This window comes from Jaculus jaculus, chromosome 1 (assembly GCF_020740685.1).
Source record: "Jaculus jaculus isolate mJacJac1 chromosome 1, mJacJac1.mat.Y.cur, whole genome shotgun sequence".
Taxonomy (NCBI): domain Eukaryota; kingdom Metazoa; phylum Chordata; class Mammalia; order Rodentia; family Dipodidae; genus Jaculus; species Jaculus jaculus.
Window position 1 is genome coordinate 154,931,456 of NC_059102.1, and position 25,268 is coordinate 154,956,723.

Below are 25,268 nucleotides of genomic sequence, written 5' to 3' on the forward strand. Positions count from 1 at the left end.
CTGGTCTTTGTCACCTCAGGCATCTGCTGCTTGCTCAACACTTCCTGGTGGGTGGCTTGGTGGTTTTTTTTTTTTTTCTTCTCTTGTAGCAACAGATTTAAAAAAAAAAAACAACAGAAACACCACCCCCTAGCCCAAGCCCCATAGGTTCCAAACCTCAACCTGCAGCAGGAAGGGGGAAGTGAAAGCAGCTGGGGTGGGGGCTTCAGGCCACCGCCCGCCCGCCCAGCGGCGGAGAAGGAGCCAGAGCGGCCGTGTGTGCCACCCCAGAGGCGGACAAACACAAGGCCCATGGCAGAGGCTGCGAGGGATCCCATCATGGAGGAGCAGGAAGAACTGCTCATGGAAGACAGCTCAGGGTAAGCATGGATGGCCACCACGCCTGCTTTAAGTCTTGTTCTGAGGGTATAAAGTGCTGGATAATGGTTCCCCAGATCAGGCCCTGTGACCCCCCCCCCCACACACACAGGGAAACTCAGGGGTCTTTCTTAGTATGGAGCTGTGTAGCTCCTCCGCCTGACTGGGTGAGGCTGGGTCTCCCATGAGCTTGTTAAGATCCAAAGCCTGGACCCAGGGTAGGGGGTGTAGACAGGGAGTGACAGGGAGTGGTGATGTCAGGACGTGGCCTGGACACATGATAAGACAGCAGCTGTGTGGGGAGGGAGCGTGGTGTCTCTCCTACCTGCAGTCTCATCTGGGGCGGGGGGAACTACCCTCAGAGGTGGCTAGGCCTCAGGGGTCCCCCAAACTGGCCCTGCCCCACGAGGATGGAGAAGGCTGAGAACATAGGCAGAGCCTGTCCTGAGGGCCAGGAGCTGATGTTGGGTGTGGTGGGTTAGGTGGGCAGGTGGGTGGGGAACCTTGGATAAATGCAGCGAGGTTCCTAGCAAAGCAGGCTACTATCCTGCCATGCCGGGGCTGAGCAGAGGGGTCCCGGGGCGGTGAGCTGCTTAGGAAGCAACTGTGTTTGGAGTAACCACTTAGCTCTACCCTGTATTGGGTCACAGGCCTGGGGCCCTAGGGAGAGAGGCCGTTGGCAGGCAGGTATGGTGGCCCAGTTAGATCATGCCCTGTCCTGGGTACAGGTCAAAAGAGTCTCAGTTGCTTTGGGGACATTTTGTAGTCTGAGCCCATGGTAGAGGCGGATGTGAGGGCTGCGGCTTAGATGTGGAAAAAAAAAAAAAAAAAAAAAAAGGAAGAGGATGAGTCTAGGCCAGGAGGGGGCAAGACCCTGGCAGCTCCAGAACTGTTGAAGGGCATGACTCTCAGGGCTCAGCCAGGAGGGCTCCTAGGCTGCTGTGCGAAATGGGAACTGACTCCAGCTTCTGGGCAGGGGCCGGAAGTAGAGATGCCTCCGCCTTCATTAGTGACAATGGGCACTAGAGGGCTCTTCATGAGGGCTGCGTGGGGGGTCAAAGGGCCAGCTCCACCTTAGCCTTCCCATTGCGGGTTCCCTTTGAGGCAATGGTTTAGCGGCTGCCACGGGGATCCTAAGGTCAGGAAGGGTGTCTGAGACTAAGCAGAGGCTGGCTTGGGTGGGGTCAGCGTGTGTGGTCAGTCCAAAGCCCTCAGGACCACACTGCCCTCAGAGCGGCTGCATAGAGACCATCCCCAGGGACAGAACACACAACATGAGGGGGCCAAAGAGCGCTCAGAGGACGTGCTGCCCAGGTTGGGTGCCCTGTGAGGACACAGCGGCTGGGTGTGCAGGGCACAGAGATCAGGCGACAGCTGTGACCCTGCTCAGAAATGTTCGCACGTCAGTGCCCCTGCCACCTCATGTCCATAGAAGGGCATGGTGCAAGCAGCCAGGCTGGCCCCCATCCTCCTCCTCAGCCCTTCCTTGGCCCCCCCCTCTCCCAGCTGTCTCAAATGCCACAGGTCTGGGCAGCATAGTCAAGGCTGCGTACAGGCCTGGCAGGGGCGGTGACTCCCTAGGCATCTTAGCGGAGGTCTGGGCTTGGGCTGCACCTGTGCCAGTCTGTCAGGAGCTCCTACTTGATACTCCTCAGGCCCCAAGGGCCTAGAACTCCACCACAGGTATCCTTTAAACTATGTCCAGAAGCCGGCCTATGCTGACCTTTAACTAACTCACTCACTTAGTTTTTAACTTATGTATTTAGATATGCATGTTCATGGGTGTGCATGTGCACATATATGTGCATGTATGTGAAGGCCACGGGATGGCTTAGTGGTTAAGGCACTTGCCTGCAAAGCCTAAGGACCCAGGTTCGATTCTCTAGGTCCCATGTAAGCCAGATGCACAGGTGGCACATGCACCTGGAGTTCGTTTGCAGTGGCTAGGGGCCCTGGCGCACCCATTCTCTCTCTCTCTCTCTCTCTCTCTCTCTCTCTCTATCGATCTCTCTCCTCCCTGTGTCTCTAATAAATAAACAACAAAAAAGTGCTCATCAGTCCTTGTTGGCCCAGAGTCCCTATTCCTTTCCAAACTCAGGCGTCGTCCTCAGGAATGCTATCTGTGCTTGAAACACTTTCTCTCACTGGTCTGGGGCTCACCAAGTAGGCTAGACTTGCTGGCTTGCAAGCACCAGGGATCCTCCCGTCTCCTGGGATAATAGATTCACGCCATCATGCCTGGCATTTTAAAAAGTATATTTTTATTTAGGGCTGGAGAGATGGCTTAGTGGTTTAGGCGTTTGCCTGCAAAGCTAAGGGACACAGGTTCAATTCCCCAGGACCCATGTAAACCAGATGCACAAACAAGGTAGCACATGTGTCTGGAGTCCATTTGCAGTGCCTAGAGGCCCAGGCATGCCCAATCTCTCTCTCAAGTAAATAAATATTTTTTTTAATGTATTTATTTATTTATTTGCAAGCAGGGAGAGAAGAGAGGCAGACAGACAGAGAATGGATGCACTAGGGCCTCTAGCCACTGCAAATGAACTCCAGATACATGTGCCACTTTGTGCATTTGGCATTACGTGGGTACTGGACAATCAAACTTGGGCCACCAGGCTTTGCAAGCAAGTGCCTTTAACCACTGGGCAATTTCTCCAGCCCATGCCTGGCATTTTTACATGGGTGCTTGGGATTAAACTTGGGTCTTTATACTTATGAGGAAGTACTTTACCAAAGAGCCGTCTCCCAGCCCCATGCTGACCTTTGAGAATGAAATCGCAACCCAGAGCAGTGTGGGGCTTTCCTTTAACAGGATGACTCTGGGACAGGGAATTCTCTTGTCTAAGGTGGCAAGAAGTCCCCAGCACTAAAGAGAAATGTGTGGCTTGGGAAACTCCCCAAGTCCCAAGAGGACCCAGAATGATCAGGGCTGGAAGGTCACAGGGCTGGAGTAGAGCAGAAGACAGAGAGTTTCAGGACACATGTGCACACCAGGGTCAGAAAAGAATGAATGCCATGGGGCCTTCAGATAGTCCAGATGGACCTATCCCTTCCTCCCATGTCCCTTACCATTGCTGTAGCAGTGTGATTTGTCCTTGTTAGGAGTAGGGCTGTCTCCCTGTCTGGCTACAGGGTCATTAGTTTGTCCTGGTCTCTGTGTGACAGGCATCTCCACAGAGCTGCAAGTGGCTCTGCTGAGGCTCCTGGGTGACACTAAGAGAATGCTTTGTCTCGGGGTCTCCCTGTGACCCCAAGAATAGTGCTCACCCCCGTACTGTGAAGTGCCTGAGGAGCTAGAGGACTCAGAGCCCCCAGAAGGTACAGGGAAGTCACCTGGTTCACAGGTGGAACAGCATGTCCTTGGGGGCCTTGGATTCAATACCCTGTCCAGGTCTTAGAACTCCAACAACACAGGGGAATAGGTCATCCCTCACTGGGGCCAGAGACCAGGGCCTTTGCACAGGCATCCGACTACACCTGGCCATCTTTCCCTGTCTGGCTCTTACCTCACCTGGCCCCTTGAGGTTGATGCCACCTGATTCCAGAAGCATCTATTCCTGCCTTGCATGGGACCCTATCATGAACCCTGCCCACCGCGAGTCTCTGTCTGCCCCCTGGTGCCTCCTTTATCTTTTCAAACAGGGTAGGCAAGAGACTCACCTAGGCAGGTGCTTTGTTGGGCCACTTGCCCCTAACTTCATCTGAGGGTCGGGAGCCCACAGGAGATACCCTCACCCACCTCTCCTCAGGACTGAGCCCTAGGGTTTGTTCCCCAGTAGTCAGCATAGCCTGTCCCAGTCTGCCCCACCACCACCCAGAACAGACTGGAGCCAAGCCCATCTCAGACACTGGGTGTCTTCCTTCTAGTGGGTCTCAGGTTTTCTCCTGTCTTCTCCGTGGACTCCATAGCTCCATCTTTGGTTGGGGAGGGGCAGACCAGATGCCTGGTGCTTTTTTTTTTTTTTTTTTTTTTTTTTTTTTTTGAGGTAGAGTCTCACTCTAGTCCAGGCTGATCTGGAATCCACTATGTAGTCTCAGGGTGGCCTTGAACTCATGGCAATCCTCCTACCTCTGCCTCTCAAGTGCTGGGATGCAAGGCGTGCGCCACCACGCCCGGCTGCCTGGTACATTTGGGATCATCACAGGCCCCACTTCTGCTGATTCTAGAATCAGAAAGTCTGCCCTGCACCCTGTCGCTGTCTGGCCTTGTCTGCCTGCTAGAGGCAGTGCTGGGGGCATCCAGGGTCCAGATGGCCTAGGACAGGATGGCCCTGCCTGGTGGCATCATGGGTCTGCACAGCAGCCAGTCTTTCCTCTGTCACCTCACAGTGGCTGCTTCTGCCTTTGTCTCACTAAGAGGGCATCAAGGGAGCCCTAGGGAGGTGACATCTTGGCATGGGAGGGGACCCAGGAGAAGGGGCATGGCCTTTCCTTCGAAGATCCCAGGCTGTGAGGAAAGCAGCTTTGAGGCGCTACTTCCAGTGGGGGGGGGGGAGGCAGAAGCCCACCCTTTGGTGCTTCACCAACCTTATTTACTTATTTATTTATTTTGTTTCTTTGAGGTAAGGTCTTGCTCTAGCCCAGGCTGACCAGGATTTAGTCTCAGGCTGGCCTAGAACTCATAGTGATTCTCCTACCTCAGCCTCCCAAGTTCTGGGATTAAATGTGTGTGCCACTATGCCCGGCTAAGCTTATTTTTTGTATGTGTATGTGTGTGCAGTTTGAGCGTATGCATGTGGACAGGACACGTGTGAGTGCGTGTGAGTGTGTGTGTATATGTGTGTGCCCTGTGTTACTCCCTTCTTATGTTTCTGTGGCAGGGTCTGTCACTTGAGCCCAGAACCCCCAGATTCGGCTCATCTAGCTAGTTAACCCTAAGGGCTCCTTGTTTCTGCCTCCTCTGCTCTGAGAATATAGGCAGCCATGGCATTTCTATGGGTGTTGGGATCTGAGCTCTGGTCCTCATGCTTGTACAGCAAGCACTTTATCCACTCAGCTGTCTCTCCAGAGCTCCCCCCCCCCGTGTGTATGTGAGGGGGGGTCTAGGTAGAGTCCTGTTGAAGCCCAGGCTGAGTTAGAATTCATTATGCAGTCTCAAATTGGCCTCAAACTCCCAACACCCTCCTACCTTGGCCTCCAAAGCGCTAGGATTAAAGATGTGCTCCAGGGGCTGGAGAGATGGCTTAGCGGTTAAGGTGTTTGCCTGCAAACCCAAAGGATCCTGGTTCGATTCTCCAGGATCCACATAAGCCAGATTCACAAGGGGACACATGCTTCTGGAGTTCGTTTGCAGTGACTGGAAGCCCTGGTGTGCCCATTCCCCCCACACCCCGGCTTCTTTTTAGCTCTTTCTCTCTCTCTCAAATAAATAAATAAGTAAAATATATTTTAAAAAAACTTTAAAAAATGTTCTCCAGATCCTTTAAAAAAATATCTATTTATTTATTCCCCCCCCCCAAGCTTTTCTAACCAGGGCTCTCACTTCATTCCTCCCACATACACAGAACACATGCACTGTCCACCTGCAGGTGGCCTTCCCACAGCTGGCTTCGTGTGGCTAGCTATGTCCGCTGTGGGCTCAGGGTGGCACCAAGCTGTCCCTCCAGGGTTCTCCCATGACAGGCCCTAAGAGTGTCTCTCAGCTCTGCAAAGAAGATTTCCAAGGGTGCAGGGGTGCTCTGTATGGCATGGTGCCCACCATGAGGGTGCTCCATGCTTAGTTCTGGCCAGTGGGCCCAGGCGCCTCTGCATGGGCAGCACTGGGCCCTGGCACAGTGGAGCTGGGTTTCCTCATCCTCGAGGCTTCCCTCATGACCCAGAGCTTTGGTATCAGAAACTTTCTGGGAGATGGGTCCAGAGCCACACGGTCACCCTCAGGGGGTTTCCAGTTGGCCCTGAGGCATCAAGGTCTGTCTGTGGGTGGCAGACTTGCAGGGAACCCCCTGCATGGAGGAACTGGCCCAGGACGGCTCAAGCCCTTTCCCAGCACTGGGCCTCCCGGCCAGCCGCCCCTGCTTCCCACCTGGAGGCCTGCAGAGCTAAGGGGCTGTGTAGGTTTTGACTGCGGCAGGGCAGACATGGTGATCAAAGGCCTCCCAGCTAGGCCCAGGGGTGGTGGGTGGGGCAGGAATGCCCCTGGCCCTTTCTTGGGGCCAACTAATTCCTGTTCAGGCCCAATTTGCTAACTGGTCGAGAAGTTGTGAGTTGGCATCGAAGGGGGACTTTTGGACCCTGCTGTCTGACAGGGAGGAGCTGGGTGGGAACCCAAAGTGATTTGTCCCCTTCTGCGCTCCATCCCCACAGAACGGACCCCTCAGAGGTGAGCAGGAAAGGTCTGTGGGGTGCATGCCCAGGGTTAGCCTCCTCTCACAGACTGCCTGGATGCTTGTGAAGGAGCCCCCCTGCCCCATCCCCTCATGGGCAGGCTGTCTAGGATGTCCAGGAGACTATCGTGGATGAGCTGAGTCCTATACCCAGCTCCCCTTCCAGAGCCTCAGCTCCTCCAGCTCCTGAAGATGAGGACAGGGATGTTGTCTCTGGCGAGTGGGCCTGGGGACAACTGTTTCTTTTTTTTAAGATTTAATTAATTTATTTATTAGAGACAGTGAAAGAGAGAGAAAGAGAGAGAGTAAGGATGGGCACACCAGGGCCTCTAGCCACTGCAAATGAACACCACACACAGGTGCCACCATGTGCACCTGACTTACATGGGGTCTGGAGAATCGAACCTGGATCCTTAGGCTTCGCAGGCAAGCGCCTTAACTGCTAAGCCATCTCTCCAGCCCTCAACTGATTCTTTAGATGGTTAGCTTCTGAGGTGCTGGTCTTTCTCCTCCGTGCACTTCTTTGCTCTCCTCCTTTTTATTTTTCTTAAATTATGAAATTTACTGCATGAACAAATCGTATATTGGTCATAGGCCCATCTGGTTATACTCTTTTTTAATTTTTTGAAAATATTTTGATTTTATTGATTTCTTTGAGAAAGGTGGAGAGACAGAGAGAATGAGAGTGAACAGGCAGGCCAGGGCCTCTAGCCACTTCAGATGAACTCCACACACGTGTACTACCTTGTGTATCTGGCTTACGTGGGTACTGGGTAATTGAACCTGGGTCCTTTGGCTTTTTAGGCAAGTGCCTTAACTGCTAGGCCATCCCTAAGTTATACTCTTATACCCCCTTTCCCCTGCTACCTATTCCACTGAGGGCCCTCCTCAGGGGGGTATTGGTAAATGCATCAGGCAGTCTCTATGTGGAGATGAGGACGACGCCTCAGGATACTCCTTCCCATCCTATGGCTTTTAGAGTCTTTCCACCCCCTCTTCTGCAACAGCCCCTGAGCCTTGGCAGGTATGTCTAGTTCAGTACAGAGCTCTTGCCCCTCCTCTTCTCTCCTCTTCCCTCCTTCTGTCCCTCCTCCTCTTTCCTACCTTATCTTACCTCTTTTCTTCTTCCTCTTTCTCCTCTCCTTCTTCCCTCTTCTCCTCTCTTCCCTCCTCCTGTCTCTCTCCTTTTCTTTATTTTTAAATTTATTTATTTATTTGTTTGTTTATTTATTTATGAGAAAGAGGGAGAGAGAATGGGCACACCAGGGCCTGCAGCCACTGCAAAAGAACTCCAGATGCATGTGGCCCCTTGTACATCTGACTTAAGTGGGTCCAGGAGAATCTCTCCTTTTCTTACCTTTCCCTCTCTCTCCCCTCCTCCTGTCCCAGGGACCTCTCCTCAAACAAGAAATGGGGGGGCTGGAGAGATGGCTTAATGGTTAAGGTACTTGCCTGTGAAATCTAAGGACCCATGTTCAATCTCTCGAGGTCCCACGTAAGCCGTACACACAGGCGATGAAAGCAAAAGGTCGCACATGCCCACTACGTGGTGCAAGCATCTGGAGTTCGACTGCAGTGACTGAGGCCCTGGCACACCAATTCTCTCTCTCTCCTCTCTCTCTCTCTCTCTCTCTCTCTCTCTCTCTCCTTGCTCTCTCTCTTTCTCTCTCAAAAAAGGAGAGCAATGGGATTGGAGACAGATAGATCTAGACAGTTCATTCCAGAGAAATCTGTAAAGAAACCGTTATGCTTTCTCCTAGCCCCAGCCCCACTCACAGGCTGTTTCATCACCACCCTCAGCACCCAGCCCCATTCTTGGCTCTGGCCCACCTAAGCTAGCTTGGATGGGGGACGTTGGAGCTGACGTGTGTCAGAAGCATTTTGAGGCTGTCCTGTCTGTAATCCACAGCCATGTTGCTATGAGAAGTTTCAGGAACCATGAGCCCACTAGCTCTAACCACCCCACCTGAGGGCTCCCACCACTCATGGAGCCTTTATCTGGGACTGTACATGAGTGTGTCTGTTGGCATCTGTCTTCTGGGGGTGATGATGATGTGTGGACCAGGGGGGAGGGGGAGGGAGATTTATGCTTCTAGGCACTGTTCAATGTATGTTGTGGGACTGGATCTGCTGGGGCTTTATTTTTGGACCTTGGTCATGCCTTAGTCACAGAAGAAAAGAAATAAAATAAAAAGGAGACTCAATAATGAAGAAAGGTATAAATAGAGAGGTGGGTGAAGAAGGGCAGGCGAAAGGTGGAAAGATGCATGCATGGATGAGTGGATGGATGGATGCGTGGATGGATGAATGAGTTGACAGATTGATGTATAAATAGGAAAACAAATAAAGAATTTTGTGATGGATAGATGTATAAAATGTAGATAAATACTTCAAATATTTAGCAAAGAATATGGCACAAATGTTAATGAGTGGCAGCTTTAATTCATTGACTAGATAATTATCATACGTTGAACTGCGCTATGGCTGTGTCAGCTGATGATAAGTTCTGGATAAAGGACCTAACAAACACACCAGATAGATGGTATGAATGAGTGAGTGGATGGATGGATGATGGGTGAAAACGTACAGGAATGGGTAAATTGATATGTTGGAAGATAGGAAGGAAGAATAGATAGGTAGATGAGTAGATGGATGGGATGTAGACAAATAGAAAAATATCAAGATAGATACGCAAATGGTCAATACAATAATATATGGGAGAGCAAAAAAATCACAAATGAACAGATACAAAATCAGTAAGGATATGAATTGGTGCTGAATCAACTGCTGAGAGCATAAATGTGTGACTAGACATCTCTCCATCAAGAATCTGGCACTTTTGCCCAATGTGGTGGCACACACCTTTAATCTCAGCACTTGGGAAGCAGAGGTAGGAGGATTGCCATGAGTTGGAGGCCACCCTGAGACTGCATAGTGAATTCCAGGTCAGCCTGAGCTAGAATAAGACCCTACTTTGTAACAAATATAAATAAAGAAGGGGGGGGAGAAGGAAGGAAGGAAGGAAGGAAGGAAGGAAGGAAGGAAGGAAGGAAGGAAGGAAGGAAAAGAGAAAAGAAAAAATTCGGTACTATTGTTCTGGAATATTTTCTCCCAGTGGGAGAATTAATCCTCCCTCTTCTCTGGAAATTCTTGTTCCTTCCTATGAGGCTTTCCTTGACTGTTACACACAAAATATCAATCCCCATGGCTCTGTGTTCCTTCCCCTGATTCAAATTTTCACAGCATTTATCACCATCTGAGAAATTGTAGTATATGTTTCCATATTTGCTTATTCCCACTAAAGTGTCAGCATCACTCAAGCGGGAACTTCTTAAGGGTGTATCCCCATGGGTTCAAGGGGCTTGGGATTCCATGCTGTTTTGATGGATAGATATAGGGCAAATACACAGATACCTAAACTATACAAATGGAGGAATGGCTTATAGGATGAGGGAATGGATAGCTGGGAGATGAGGACTGTTTTTCAGTAATTTTTTTTTTTTCCCTGAGATAGGGTCTCAGGCTAGCTCAGGCTGCCTGGAATTCACTATGTAGTCTCAGGGTGGCCTTGAACTCTCAGTGATCCTCCTACCTCTGCCTCCCGAGTGCTGGGATTAAAGGCATGAGTCACCACGCCCGGCTGTTTTTCAGTAACTTTTGAGTGAATTTATTAAGATGACCATAGTGGTGGTTTGAGTGCAAATGTCCCCATGGTCTCAGTTGTCTGTGGCTGAGCTTCCTGTTTAGCCCTCACATGGTGGAGTCTCTGAGAGGTGAATTTTTGCTGTAGGAGCATACTGCCGTGGGCAGAGCTTGGGATTGAGGAGTCTAGCTTGCTGTGTGCTGAGAGCCATGAGCTCTTGCTGCTGTTCTCCCTCCACTGCTGCTGGGTGATGAAGTGAGCCAGCTCCCTCCTCCATGACAAAGCTTCCCCTCAAAACTGTGAGCCAGAAATCAATTCTTTCTTTCCATAAGATGCTTTGGGTTGGGTGTTTTGTCCCAGCAATGAAAAGCTAACTGTGACAATGACCCTGTATACAGATGGACACACACAGATGTGTGGGTTGCTAGATGAGAAAGTGACAGATAGATAGATTTGTGAATGGCTATGTAAATGGTGTAAGGAAAAAGTAGAAATTTGCACAGGTGAATTAAAATAATAGCAAAGGAATATTTGGAGATAAAAGTACATTAAAAAAACGATATCACCCTAGTTAGGTAAGTGGACATGCAAATTGATGGGTGAGTGCATCAATAGTAGGAATTAGCATGTAAGAGGTGGTTATTGTGTTCCAAACAGATAAATGGTTGCTCAATGCTTGTTCTAAGTGTTTGATGTGTATTAAGACATCTAAGGGCTTGAGAGATGGCTCAGTGGCTAAGGCACTTGCCTGCAAAGCCTAACAACTGGAATTTGATTCCCCAGTACCCACATAAAGCCATATGCACATGTGTTTTTATTTATTTATTTGAGAGAGTTCATTTGCAGCAGCTGGAGGTCCTGGCACAGCCATCCTGTCTATCTTGCTGCCTCTCTTCTCTCTCTCTCTCAGCTTGCAAATAAATATGTACATATTTTTAAAGGACATTTAATTAAGTAGATAAGTACATGAATGGATGATTGGTGGATGAATGGATGGGCAGACAGATGGATATATGCATGTACAGGTGATGACTACATGGATCCATGCAAAGATAGAGGGATGAACAGGTGGATGCTGCATGTATGGATGGATAGAAAGAATGAGTGGATGCATGGATGGTGAATGGATGAATGAGTGAATACATGAGAATGTGTGTATGGTTGAATGCATGGGTAAATGAATGGATGAGTGGATGGGTAGCAAGAATGAACTGACAGATACTTGCCCAATGGAGAAATGTAATGAAGGACAGATGGACATGGATATATATGGATGATGGATACTTGAACTGATTGAATGAGAGGGTGCATTGTGTTTATATAGATAGGGATGAAGAGGTATGTTTTGGGGGTTCTGTTTTTGTTTTGTTTTGTTTTTTGAGGTAGGGTCTCACTCTAGCCCAAGCTGACCTGGGACTCATTCTGTAGTCTCAGGCTGGCCTCAAACTCACAGCAATCCTCCTACTCTGCCTCCTGAATGCTAGGATTAAAGGTGTGCACAACCATGCCTGGCTGGAGAGGTATGATTAAGATGGATTGGTGAAAGATAGACATCATTGAGAAAGGATGGGTGGAGGGCTGGAGAGATGCCTCAGAGGTTAAGGCACTTGCCTACAAAGCCTCATGACCCATGTTTGGTTACCCAGTACCCACGTAAAGCCAGATGTACAAAGTGGCACATGCAACTGAGAGTTCATTTGCAGTGGCTAAAAGCCCTACTATGCCCATTCTCTCTCTCTCTCTCTTGCTCTCTCTCTCTTTGTGTGTGTGTGCTTGCAGATGAATAAGTAAAAATATTTTTTAAAAAAGAAAGGATGGATGGAGAGAGGGAAAGAGTAGATAAGTGGATAGAAGGAGACTTCAATGGGTGGAAGGATGGATGGATGGATGGATGGATGGGCAAGCAGGTGGGTGGACAAATAATACTCAATGTTCTGTCCTGTTGTCATACAAGGATGTGTCATGGCTGTAGAATCATAACTTCATTCACAATTCAAATTGCTATTGTGGCCACTCTCTCCTGTCGCCATTTCTTTTTTTTAATATATTTTTATTTATTTTTTTGAGAGAGAGAAAGAGGCAGAAAGAGAGAGAATGGGCATGCCAGGACCTCCAACCTCCACAAACAAACTCCAGACACATGGACCCCTTTGTGCATCTGGCTTACGTGGGTCCTGTAGAATTGAACCAGGATCCTTTGGCTTTGCAGGCAAGAGCCTGAACTGCTATGCCATCTCTTCAGCCCTCAACTGTCCCCATTTCTGATGGGGGCATTATCTAGTGACAGAGAACTCCCCAAGGCAGCCTTCTCCTCTTGAAAACATCCTCCTCATTTTGAAATGAAATTGCCATCGCTTCTTAGCCTTTTGGCTAAGATCAAGTGAAATGAAATTGCCCTGGCCCTATTTCATTCCTGCGCCCCAAGGCTGGGACTGAGAGCAGATGTGAGGAGCTGGGAGTGAGTTGAGGTGTGCTCAGCCCTTCTCCTTCCCTATCCTTATTCCCTCAGAACCCTAAGGTTTCTGTGCTCCCCACTGTTCTCTCAGTTATGTGGATCCATGCTGCAGACCACGTGCTGTGGACCCTCATGGCATCTCCTCGGTGTCCCTCACTCAGGGCATGCCTCCTTCTTACGGTGACCCTTGATGCGCCCCCCCCCCATGATGCTTATCTGACCCTAACCTCCACCTCAGGCCTCTGAGTACTCCCCATGTGTTCCACGCCCTGACTTCCCATCCCAGTCAGAGGTCATGATATCTGGGATGTGCCTGTTCTCCCAGTATGGGGATAGGCTATGGACAGCTGGGGGAGGACCAGCTCTGCAGATGGAGATGCAGTGAGGCCATGCTGGGATGGCACTACTGTGATCCTGGGTCTGCCAGACCCTGGCTCTGTGGTCTGGGACCCAGTGCCTCTGGCTCGCCTCAGTGTTCCCATCAGGCTCATGATCCAGTGGCATTGTTTCCCAGCGGCTGTGAGTATGGCTGATGTAAGCCTGCTCACTCAGAGCTAGCCCACATTGACTTTCCACTAATGTGAGGCCGGTTCCTCCCCGTGTCCAGCCACTAGCCTCCAGTGTTCTCAAGTGAGTCACAGTGACTGAGCCCAACCAGAAAAACAATGGGCTGGGCTGTTTGCTCCTGGGTCTGGGCCAGAGGACAGGGCAGAAGGCTGGCTGGTGAGGGCACCGACCACCCGGTGCCCATGCCACTCTGGGCACCAATGATCCTCACACCAAGGGAGGCACTGTGTGTGGTGTCTGGGCTACCAAGGGCCTCGGACTCCAAGTACAGCCTGGGAGGCTGGGGAAGGCAGCAGCCTCCCCACTGGGGACCAAACGGGACTCCTGAGGTGGCTGCCTCGCCTTAGATGTGATACGAAAGCAGAGGACTGGGAATAAAGGGAACAAAAATGGACACCCAGAGGGAGAAAGAGGAGGGAGGAAGGGGGAATAATAGGAACCGAAACGCCAGAGGGGAAGGAGAGGGCAAGGAAGGGGAGCTGGGGCAGGGCGGAGCAGCCGAGGCCGGGACTCTGGAGAGAGGCAGGGGTCAGGTAGAGCTGGCCGCAGGGCAGGGCCCGGGAGGCGGGAGAAGACCCGTTTCTGAAGCCGGGTAGGCAGCCTGGGGCTAGGTATCCGGGCTGGAGCGGGCGGCAGAGAGGTGGCGGCAGAGAGGTGAGAGGCAGCAGAAGCTACCAAGGTGACCCAAGGTAGGGATGCCTTCACGCTGCCCATGAGTTGGTGCCGTGGTCCGGCGAGGTCCCCATGCTGCTAGGCTGGGAGAGTTTCTCTCTGACATTTTTACTAGTCTCGGAAGGAGGAGGAGGTGGTGGAGGAGACCGAGGGGGCGGAGAAGGGGGGCTGGGGGACAAAAGAGAGGCAGCTGTGAAGCGTCCTGAGGAAGGAGAGGGGAGAGAGACCCATAGAGACAGGGCCCAGGGACAGTGGACAGACCTAGGGGCCGCCAGCTGGGAGCCAACCCCAGACCTCCACCCCCAGAGACCAGAGGGGCCGAGACAGATAGGCATCCATCAGACAACCAGACAAAGAGGGGGCGTCTGAGCCAAAGAGACCAGACAGACTGGGCGGTGGGCAGGGACAAGAGAAAAGGACACAGTGAGAGGGACAGGAGAAAGGAAGGAACAGGGGAGAGGAAAGGAGAAGAGAAGAGAGGAGAGGAGAAAAGAGGAGAGGAGAGGCAAAGAAAAGAAAAGAGAAGAGTGTGAAGGGAAAGAAAAAAGGGAAGGAAAGAGAAGGAGAAAAGGAGAGGAAGCAGGGCAGAGCTGCTGGGCCACAGTGCCAGCAGCCACGAGCCAGGAGCCTTTGAAGAGGCGGGCTGCATCCCCAGGGCCGGGGTCAGGCCAGGTCGCTGGCAGCAACCGACAGGCCAGCAGCATGAGCGGCCCTGCACTTCTGAGGAGGAATTCTAGCAAACTGGGCCTGGAGAAGCTGTTGAGGTAGGTCCCTCCTGGCCCAGGCACGGTGCCCACTGCACCCTTCCTCCCCCCTCCAACAGTGGCACCCTCGTGCCCAGGTCAACAGATATGCCCCCCCCCCCAGAAGCTGTGCCAAGTCGTGCGTTCACGTGCACGGGGAGATGTTGATGAAGTCCAGCACGAGGCCCGTCGCCTCCTTTAGCCTGGCAGCCACACTCCCTCCTCCACCTTCCCTAAGAACCCAGGACCCACCGAGAGTACTTCCTCAGAGCGGCTGGCAAGCCCCCCTGCCTATGGTATGGCTATTCCCAGTCGCTCCCCACTTGATGGATGATGAGAGATTGAGCCTGCAGCCACATGCCCAGGTGGCTCTGGAGGGCCACAGGGAATCCTGGCTTTCTAGCACACAAAGCCTTGGGCTCAGCCTTGATTTGCTCATTTGTAAAGTGCGTGGCGCATCTGCCTGGTGGGGTCACGGTTAAGAGAACAGATAGCAAAGGGCCTTCAGACCTCAGCACTGTCTGAGGTTGGTCACTCATGGCCACCCCTGAGCCACCTGCAATGCCCTTCCTTCTTTTGAACCCTTTCATCTCCAAGGCTCTACCGAAATGCTACCTCCTCCAGGAAGCTTGCCATGGTCTTCCTAATTGGGAGGGCACTGCTCCTCTGTGAGCTCACTGCTTAGACCCCCAGGTTCCTGAGAGTGACTCAGCACTGCTTAGCACCACCATGCTCTCTAACCCTTGTTCTTGGTGGTGGGGGACAGGGGCACAGATGGGTGGGCTGCTCAGCCTACATCAAGAGGTGGCCCTTTCCAGGTCCCAGCCTTGTCGTGGCCTCATGGTCAGGACCGGTACCGGGATCTGAGCCGGCCCTGCTAGCATGCTGCATGGAAGCGCCGCTCCACGCCCCGATCCCAGCCGAGACCACTTCTGCACCTCACGCCTGTCCTTCCGCTCTGCCACGCTTCCCAAGGCCCGAGTGCCTGGCTGCCTGACTCTAGACAGACCTCCCTGCTACCCAGCTAGGATGTGTCTCCTAAGGACCCCTATTGTCCCCCCTTTCCCAAGATGCCCTGTGGCCTGAGAATTCAGAGATGCCTTCAGTCAGTCCCTTTGGCTCGTCAACACTGCTCAACAAATGAGGAAACTGAGGCTGGGGAGCAAGTAGCACAGCACCTGGGGGACAAGAAGAGCCACAGGACCTGGCTGTGTGTTCTCCAATGACCACACCAGGCACCGGACTGATGCCCCCATTAATCAAGGGACCAAGGGATGAACCATGGGAGCTTTGAACCCAGCATGGTTTTGGATAGGGCTAAGATTTGGCACAGCTCTGGACAGGGGGTCCTGGACAGGACACGGGTTGGGGAGGGGGCCCAGAAGCCATGACCTGCAGTCAGTGGGAAGGACAGGAGGACCTGTCTCTGGGAGCTCCCAGGAAAATCCACCCAGATGGGAGGGCAGGGTGGCATAGGAGAGAGGCCCTTGTCGAAGAGATCTGCCTGTCCACCCATGCTGAGCCAGTGGGTGGCATGTGGCGGTGCTCAGGGTGCACTTATGCTAACATGGGCATCCTCGGGGACTTGACCCTGCGTGCAAAAGCACACTTGCATGCGTGCTGCCCCCAGTGCACACCGTCACGACCACCCTTTGTGTATCTGTTTGCATCATCCAATACTGTCCATGTCACCCAGCCCTGAGAGACAGATCTCCATCTTGACCACGTTTGGTCAGATGAGGAAAGTAGGTTGAGAGAAGTCAAGTGACTGGCTCAAGGTCACGCGGCAGAGAGTGGCAAGCCTGTCCCCCGTGTCTGTCCACCACTTTCATAGTTGAGTCTTTCCCAGTAATCAGGGCCCTCCCATTACACCTTGCAGCAGGGTCTCACCTTTCAGCCCTGTGACAAACTCTGGAGGGGCCCCTAAGAACTAACAAGGTCAGGGCAGATTGAAACCCAGAGGGAAAAATGGGTCGTGTCTCCCCCACTTGCCTTATCTGAACCTGGGCGTGCACTGGGGACGCAACATGAGGTGGCCCTGACCTGATGGACTCTTTGTTTCCTGTGTACCAAGGATCTGAAAGCACCCCAATCCTACAGCCTCTGTGCCTGCCCCCAGGGATGCCAGGGCCCTTTGCAGCCCACCACAGGCCAGACTAGGTCTAGGGATGATCACCTGGCCCTTCAGCACTCTGGGGCTTGGCTAGGAGGGTTAGGAGTACCTCCTGGCTGGTACTGAACAGAGAAGCTGAGCAGGGCTCACCCTGGCAGCCACCCCTAGCCCAGGCTGCTTGGGTGACATGAGCCCATGTCCCGTTAGTCCCAGCACCCATCAGCCAGCAGATGAGGCACCCCTGCCAATGGGTTTTCTGGGATCTAAGGTCCTTCAGACAGGTCCCCATGCCATCTCATGGTCTGGGGGGGCTTTTGGGGACCCCAGTGTGGCAGTAGGGTAACAGATGAGACTGGCAGTCTTCTGGGTGGCCCTAAGGGGTGGGGAAGCCAGGCCTCCAAACCACAGCGTCCAAGGAGGCGTGGCTCCACGGGCCCATCTGAGGCAAGATCCCGAGGGTGGGGTGGCCCCGCCCTGGCAGGGCCTGCATTCGGTGGGAGGCACCCCCGCGGGCCGGGTGGTCTGTCTGCCAGAGCCCATCCTGCCCGGAGCCTGGCCGAGCCGGCAGCAGGGGGTATAGGGACCGAGTGGCCCAGCCCCCTGGGCAGGGTGTCAGGGCCAGAGCCCAGAGGACTGAGGTTCCCTTTCCAGTCCCAGCCGGTGCATCAGAACTGGACAGATTGGGCAGCAAGCAAAACCCAGGATGCCAGGGCACCTAGAGGCCCTGTGCTGCTGCCAGTGCCTGGAGAGGATGACTTGAGCCTCTCAGGACCTTCAGGGTGCCTGGAGGGGCACAGCCCCCTGGGACAATGCTGCAGGCTCAGAGCAGCTCACCAGAGGACAGTGCCAGGATGGACCATCAAGGTCTCTGGAGGGCAGGTGGGCACAGGGGCTACAGGTGGGAGCCGGGGGGTGTGTGTAGTAAACCCTTGGGTGGTCCCTGGGTAAAGAAGGGGAAGTCTACGGATCAGGTCACAGTGCCAAGTGGGACCAGATCTCTACCCTCGGCCCTCGGGGCTGGCGGTGCAGTCTGCTGTCCAGGGCCGGGGAGGAGGGCAGGAATGTGGCCATGAGGGTCAGTTGCCACCAACCCAGAGCAGGGGACGTGCTGAGGCACTTGTAGTGGCACTTGAGGAGATGAGGAGGGCCAGGGCCTGGCCTAGGGAAGCTAGTATTGTAGGATGGGGGTGGCACGGAGCTCAGGGACCCCAGAGGGCAGGGAAGAGTCCCCAGTGACAATGTCCGCCAGATACGGGGAAGAAAACAAGAGAAGAGGGGAGATGAACACGATGGGCGAGAGGGCCTCATGCCAATGTGAAAGGGGATGGGATTGGGCGCTTCCTCTGCTGTTCCCACTTAGCAGATGGCAACAGAGGCCAGGGGGTGGAGGGTGGCGGGAGAGTCAGCTCAGGGGACAATGGAGAAGAGTCTAGAGCCAGGGAGAGAACGAAGGGTTCATAGGAGGAGAAGACCTGGGGATGGAGGAAACAGAAAGGAAGGAAGGAGCCAGTTTCTCCCTGGATTGAGACCCTGGGCCCTGGGCCCTATCCCCCAGTTCCTATTGCTGCCTTGATTCTCAGGGGCCAAGGGGTCACCTCGTCACGCGTTGACCACCCACGGCCCCCAGGTTCAGTAGTGCTGTTCTCTGAGCCTTAGCATGCAGGTCTGTGGTCAGGACATTGTGGGGAATCTCAATAACTGCTTCACCCCCTGCAAATATGGCTGTTCAGAAAGCCCTAAGTCTCGGCTGGGATCTCGGGGGTCAAGTACTGCTGATTTCATGTGCTGTGACACCCCTAAGATACATACAAGTCTCCCATAGTCCACGTAGGCAGCACCCCCCACCCTGTCCCGTGCAGCTCAGAACACTGAGGCCTGGGATGCAGCCTCGAGAACCTGCATGGGAAATCTCGGGTTAGAAGCTGAGGCGGCCCAGCGTGGGGGTGGGCCAGCCTCTCATGACCCTCCAGGAATAAGCAACCCCTGAGGAACTGGACAGCACCCAGCACCAAGACCTCAGAGATGGCCATGGGGCCAGGCAAGGCACCTCAGCCAACGCGCAGACACAATGTTGGAGGCATCTGAGCCGCTCGGAGCTGGAGGCAGGAAAATCAGGGCACTTGTGGGCTTTGGGTCCAGGAGCTGGACAGTGGTGCGGGGCAGGTTGACTTGGCTACAGGCTGTCACTGCTGCCCTCCTACCTAGGCGGGCAGCCAAGGTGAGCAACCAGTGAACCTGGAGCAGGTGGACGATGGGGGCATTTGGACAGAACCGTGAACAAGGCCGTTGGGGTGAGGTGATCTGGGCCAGGCAGGCCAGGGAGGAGAAAGGAAGGAATGGCAGTGTCTTGAGCCAGAGCCAGTGCCAGCTGCTGTCGCGTGTCAGGGAGCGTGCCAGAGCCTTGCCTCGTGAGTACTGTGAATGCTCTGCCAGGGCAGCCAGTCACTCGGAGCCACTGGGCTCTCTGAAGCCTTGAACCCTCCACCTCCCCCAGGGGAACTTGGCACTGAGCGGGTTAGCCTGGAGACACCTCTGAGGCAGTGACGGCAGGGCACGGATGCCAGGAAGGTCTACAGGGCTGCTGTGCGCTTGGCCCTGGCCCCTGCGGCATTGTGGTTAGTGACACGGACAACAAAAAGGCCCTGGATGCTGTGCAGAGCCAGAGGAGGGAGGAGGAGCAAGCTCGGGCCAGTGCAAGCCACAGGCACACAGGGTGTGACAGACGCTGTGAGGAAGTCTAGGCCCTGACCTCCGACCCCAGACCCCGAGAGTCAAGCTGGACTGAACAGATCCAGGCCAGAGATGTATGAGTTAGGGTCCAGAATGAGGAGGCTGAAGACATTGTGCTGACCTGGGAGCGCATCACAAGAGGTAGGGCTCCCAAGCCTAGGATGGTGATGGGCTTATTATTGGGACAGCCAGTTTGGTTCTGGGCCCCACTCTGAAGGCAGAACCCTGGCCTTGAGGAAAGCATAAGATAGAGGAGCCAGGGACACCTCCACTTCAGGCCCGGTGGTATTTGAGGCAAACATCTGCATAGCCCAGCTGTAGGCTTCTCTGTGAACGGCTCCTGAGGCCCAGACACCTGTAAATTGAGGTTTTGTCCCATCTGGCACCTTTCCCAAGAATGTTTGGAAAGAGCTGAGGTCTACCTGGCAGGTATAGGTGGTATGATGGGCAGGTATGGTCTGTGGCCTCACATCTGACTCATAGTCAGCTTCCTCCAAAAGGTTTTGAAGTCCCCAGATAGGTCACCACATCATCTCCCTGGGGTACAGTGCCAAGGGTGTTTATTCCTTAACGTAGAGGGTAGATGATGCCTGCTTCACCCAAAGGAAGGAATGGGCAGCTAGAGGTGGCTGGGTGGGCAGTTCCAGTGTGGAGAGTAAGCAGCTTTGGGATTGGATGGGTGGGAGTCATATGTAGGAGGAACACCCCTGCCCTATATGACCCCCTCAGAGGCCAGGGAACCTTGGATCCCTGACCAAGTGCAAAGTGGGAGCAGCCTAGACCAAGGGTCATGGAGGCAGGAGGCTGTGCCTCTGTGTTTGGGAAGATGAAAATAAATGGGAACACCCTAGTGGAAAGCCAGGTTTTCCGCAGGTTTTCTGCCCCACCTCCAGATCTCTTAAACAATGGCCCACCCAGGGATGTTTGACACCTGTCTGTGTGTCTCTTCACTGCCCTGTCCATGCCACAGTGGCTCTTCCCCACCACTCTGTCCCCCGTCCCCCGCCTCAGGCAGTGTGGGCAATGACACCTGCCCTTGAGATCACTGTGCCAGCTCTCCACACACAGAGAGAGCTTGGGGCTTCCTCGGTCCACACCAGGGTCAGGGCTGACCTCTCAGGCCAAGATTCATTCACAGGGGCAGTGGAGAGCTCACTGCACTGACAGCTTGGGGAAAGAAGATGCTGGAGAAGGAAGGGGCAGGAAGTGGCTGTAGAGGAAGGAATGGTGCCTGGGGGCTGGGTGCAGCCAGAGCCTGTGTAGGAGCTGCAGAGCGGTGGGTGGGAGGGATAGTGGGGTGTCACAGAGGGGGAGCAAGTCACCAGGAGACAGTGGCAGGGTGCGGTTCTGGGGCTTTGGTCTCTCTGACTCCTCCAGTGCTGGTAGAGAGACAGCAAGCCCAGTTTCTCCTCTCCAGCCTCCACTCAGCTGCAGAAATGGAGGCACAGCCTGTCTATGGTCTGAGCTAACTTCTGAAAGCAGGGTGACCCTGGCTGGGTCTGAAGTCAGCAGCTGGGAGAAGTTGGGTGTGTCCAAGGCTGAAAAGAGGGTCCAGGCTTATCAGAAAAAAAAAAAACTCCCAAGGGACTACTGCTTGACTTGAGTTAGAGGTAGTGACCTCTAACTGACCGCACAGTGCATAGCAATCTCATCCACCCGGGGGGTTCTGGGTGGAGGCAGCTAGGAGGTCCCCGAATGCCACATGTGCCGCATGAGAAAAAGAAAAGGGGAAACAAGGTGCTTTGTGGGAACCACACAGGCCATGCAGGAGTTAAGTGGCCACAGCTGCCCCTGGGGAAGAGGCAGATCTGGGCTAGTGGTGCTGTTTGTGTAGATAGTACCCATCCCTCCATTTCCCATTCCAAGGATACAGAGAGGTGTACCTGTTAGCCCACGACACACAGCAGCGCCTCCTTCTGGTGGGAGGGAGAGAGCCAAAGTCCACAGTCTCCTCTGGGACCCCCTGAAGGATGCCTAGGCCCCAACCTCTCCCAGACCCCAATGTGGCCCAGGCCCTAGGGTCTTGAGAACACGGAGGTCATGAGAAGGGGGTTTCCTCCCGCCCCTAACCCATCCACCAAGGCAGTAGGGAAGCCATGGCAGGAGCCAGGGAGGTCCACCTACGCCATGGATGAGGGTGTGGGGTCCTTGGATGCCTTGCCTGCATAGCTCAGAGAAGGCATCTGCTGTCACTGCTGAGGTGTTGGGGTCCTGAGACACCAGTGCAATGCTACTCTGGGAGTCACAGCACTGGCAAGAGGAGGCAGGTAGGCCAAGGCCTCTGCTCATGCCTCCCCCAGAGCCAGGCCCCTCCCAGTCACTGTCCCCGCTCCTCAGGGAAAGCGTGTATCCCTACTCTCTAGCTTCTCTGCTGCCTTCCATCTACTGGCCTGCTCTCTCCTTGTCCCCAGGGCAGGAGATGGGCATGTCCAAACTGACTACAGCTTCTTCCACAGGACACTCCCACCTCACGGCTCTATGCTGGGGCACCCAAAGGGCAGCAGCATACCCTGCTCACTTGTACACACAAGTGCCACCATCTGCTTTTTGCCCTCTGTATTTCTCTGAGAATTTCCTCTCCCTGCCCAGAACCTCCTTCGACTCCCATAGCCCCAGCCGGGAGCTCGATACCTCATGATCATCCCCAGACCTGGCCCCAGGACCATCCCTTGCAAGGCTAACAAAGTCCAAATGACATTGGGCCCCTTGTGCATTCTATGGCAGGCCAGGCTGAGCACTGGATACAGATAAGACTGATTCTTTTTTGTGTGAGGGTTGGGGGTGGGCCACTGAGACCGTAGGGACTATTTGGCTGTCCGGGGCACTTGTGACTATGTGTGGCAGGCTGGGGACATAAGCTGTCTGGGCTGGACCCTACCTCTAACTCCTATGTTATCCTTCCTTTCTGGGTATACATGGAACCAGCAACCCAAGCAGTGCCCTGACTTGGGGAGACCTATAACCCAGACAGCCAGGGGACGTAGCACCCCAGCTCTCCCCACGCTTTCTAGCTCACCCTCCCACTCAGTCGCATCAGACCTTTTAGGCCCCTGCCTTGGGGCCTCTCTGAGGTCTCTACCCCAGGACTGGGGGCTCCTGAAGCAGTGACTGTGTGCTGACAGTTTCTGCCCCTCTCACCCTATGCTGCGCACCCAGGCTCTGCTCAGTGGCTCCCCCCAACTGAACCCCAGATCCCCCCTCACACTACGTGGACACTTTGCCATCCTGGAGGCCACTGTTTCAAACCACGGCTTCTCAGTCCTGAGCTCTCTGGCCCTCATCCCTCCTCCTTGTCTTTCCTCACTGGCTCCTCACAGTGGCCAGAGCTTCCTGGGTGATAGAATGCAACTCCAGTAGCGCCCACCACACCAAGAGGCCCCCCGGTGAGTCATGAAGAGCCCTCTGAGGTCTGAAGGCTCTTCAATGGACCATGCACATGAATCTCTCTGGCCAAGAACCTTGCTCATTTTTCACACTTACATTCAAGGTCACCTTAGCTGGCTTAGCATAGTGCTTCTGCAAGTCTTGCCGAGTACACTGTCCCCTTCAATCACTGCTCCCTGATGACAGGAAAGGAATCACCACCATCACCACCACCCTACCCGTGCCTAATAGGGCACAGACACACTCAGGAGAGAGGGAAAGCCCAGCTCAGAGGGTGAGCTGGACCCGGGCCAGGCACCTGGGCGGGGGGGAGGGAGGCAGGCTCTCATCTCCCACCTGCCCCTCCCAGCACCAATCTTCCTGCCTCAGCTACCTCTCTCGAGATGAGTGACAGCTGGGCAGTGTCACATCCGCACCCATCCCTGGCCTGTCCATGGGGAAAGAGACCCCAGTAGAGGTCAGCCTCCGAGATTGGCACCTCAAGGAATGGGGCTGGGATACAGGGCAGTCTGTGACTTCTGCCTTCAGAGGCACTGACTACCCCCCTGTCCCCTGGCAACCGGCGCCCAGGAAGCCTGCCTCTCCTTGCCCTGGCCCTTTCCCCAAGGGCTGTGTAGTCATGTGAGAAGCAAGTGTCCTCCCTGGTGGGTAGCCAGGTGGTGAGACCCTGGGGAGGGCAAGAGAGACCTTGGTGTTCTGGTGAAACCGGGCACCTTGTTCCTATGGGGAGCTCCCTAGCTCCAGACTCCTCACCATCCACTCCTAGCCTTGTGTTGCCCAGGAAACTGAACTGGGAGTGTCCCCTGTGGCCTGAATTACAGGATATCCCTGGCCACCCTCACTAGGGTCCCAGTTTCGAAGCCCTCTTGAGCTCTCCTGTGGGCCTGGGAACTGAGCCTGTACTGACCTGTAGGCTTCAGCAGGCTGGAAGGGGCAGTTATGTGGGCTACCTGCAGGGGGCAGAATTGGGACAGGGACTGAGGCCTACGGACCTGAAACTTCTCTCTGTGCGAGGACGGAGAGGGTGGGTGGCTGGGAGTGTTGGGCCCACGAAGAACCGTGTTGGGGGGATTTCGCGGGGTCTGGGTAGCATAAGCAAAGACGGCAAAGGAAGAAGTGGGGCTGCGCGACGTGGCAGGAGGCGGCAGGAGCACGGCTCAGAGTGGGACTCGGTTTGGGGTCTGGACACGATAGTGCTCCCGGGTGCGGATCCAAGTTCGTGATGAACCCTGGGATAGTACAGGCAGTACAGGGGAGACAGGGCCCCACTCCTTGGCCCTCAGGCTGAGCCCTGGGCCCCCGAGCCAGAACACACGCAGGAAATGGCCTGATTTGCACAGGAACACCAAATCCCTTGCAGCTGCAGCTCGGTGGGGCCAGGGCCACGGGCGGGTCGGCCATCGCCAGAGTCTTGACAGCTCAGAGGAGCCTGCCAAGGGGTCTGGGCTGCTGGCCGGGGGAGGGGGGTGCCTTTCCCAGGCCAGAGGCCCCCACCCCACCCTACCCCAGGAGAGCCGCCCCCTTTCAGTTCCCAGAACGGGGCCCAGCTGTGGAATAGTGAGGGGGTGAGGTCATGGGGAGGAGGCCCCTCACTCACATCCTGGGGCCGGCGAGGAGGGAGGAGGCTAAGGAAAGGGGCCCAGAGGCCTCTTTGGCCTCAGCAGCTGGGTCAGTAACTAGGTGCCTCCAGGGTCTCTCCCCCCTAACGTGGGGCTTGAGGAAGAGAAGCCTGCAGACCCCTACTCTGCACCCACACCGTTCCCAAGCCCTCGTCCAGAGACGGCTAAGTAGGACTGGTCTAGAGGGGAGCAGAACCCACAGGGAATACGTTTCCAGAAAACACACCTTGGCCTCCAGCCAGGCCCAGGCCCCGGCACCGCGTTGTCCGGGTGATGTTGAGGAAAACAGTAAATAGTGAGGCAGGGGCAGCCCCAGAGGAGCCTAGGAGGGGTAGGATCATACTCTGTCATCCTCTGTTCCTGATCCTTGTCCTCACATGCTTGAGGATGATAGCCTGTGCACGTGTGTGAGCACGTGTGGGCGAGGGCATCATGTGAGTGCCCACGTGGACACATGCAGATGTGTCCGCCTTGTCCAGGTATGAGCTGTGTGCGTGCCCCTGTACAAGCCTAGCTGCCTGCTCAGATGGCTTTGCCCACCACTGGCAGGCTGTAGTGACGTATATTCTCTGTCTCAAGAACAGGCAGCCGTGTGTACACACAGGCTTGTGAAGGCTGCCCCTCTTCTTCTTCACGGAGCGGGAGCAAGGTCGTGGTCA

At 54.4% G+C, this 25,268-nt stretch overlaps 1 protein-coding gene across 3 annotated transcripts in view; it reads left to right on the forward strand.

Moving 5' to 3' along the window:
- The first annotated feature begins 216 nt into the window (after positions 1-216).
- The window catches only part of Lsp1 (lymphocyte specific protein 1), a 36,728-nt gene continuing 11,676 nt past the window's right edge, over positions 217-25,268 (forward strand). Inside the window, exon 1 of one of the 3 annotated variants that reach the window (XM_045145220.1) lies at positions 217-359. In XM_045145220.1, the coding sequence (XP_045001155.1) occupies positions 292-359 (68 nt within the window). In that variant the 5' untranslated portion in view covers positions 217-291. Of the gene's footprint in view, positions 360-14,219; positions 14,785-25,268 lie in introns of those variants that run through there. The other 2 variants (XM_045145229.1, XM_045145223.1) reach the window with 2 other exon arrangements.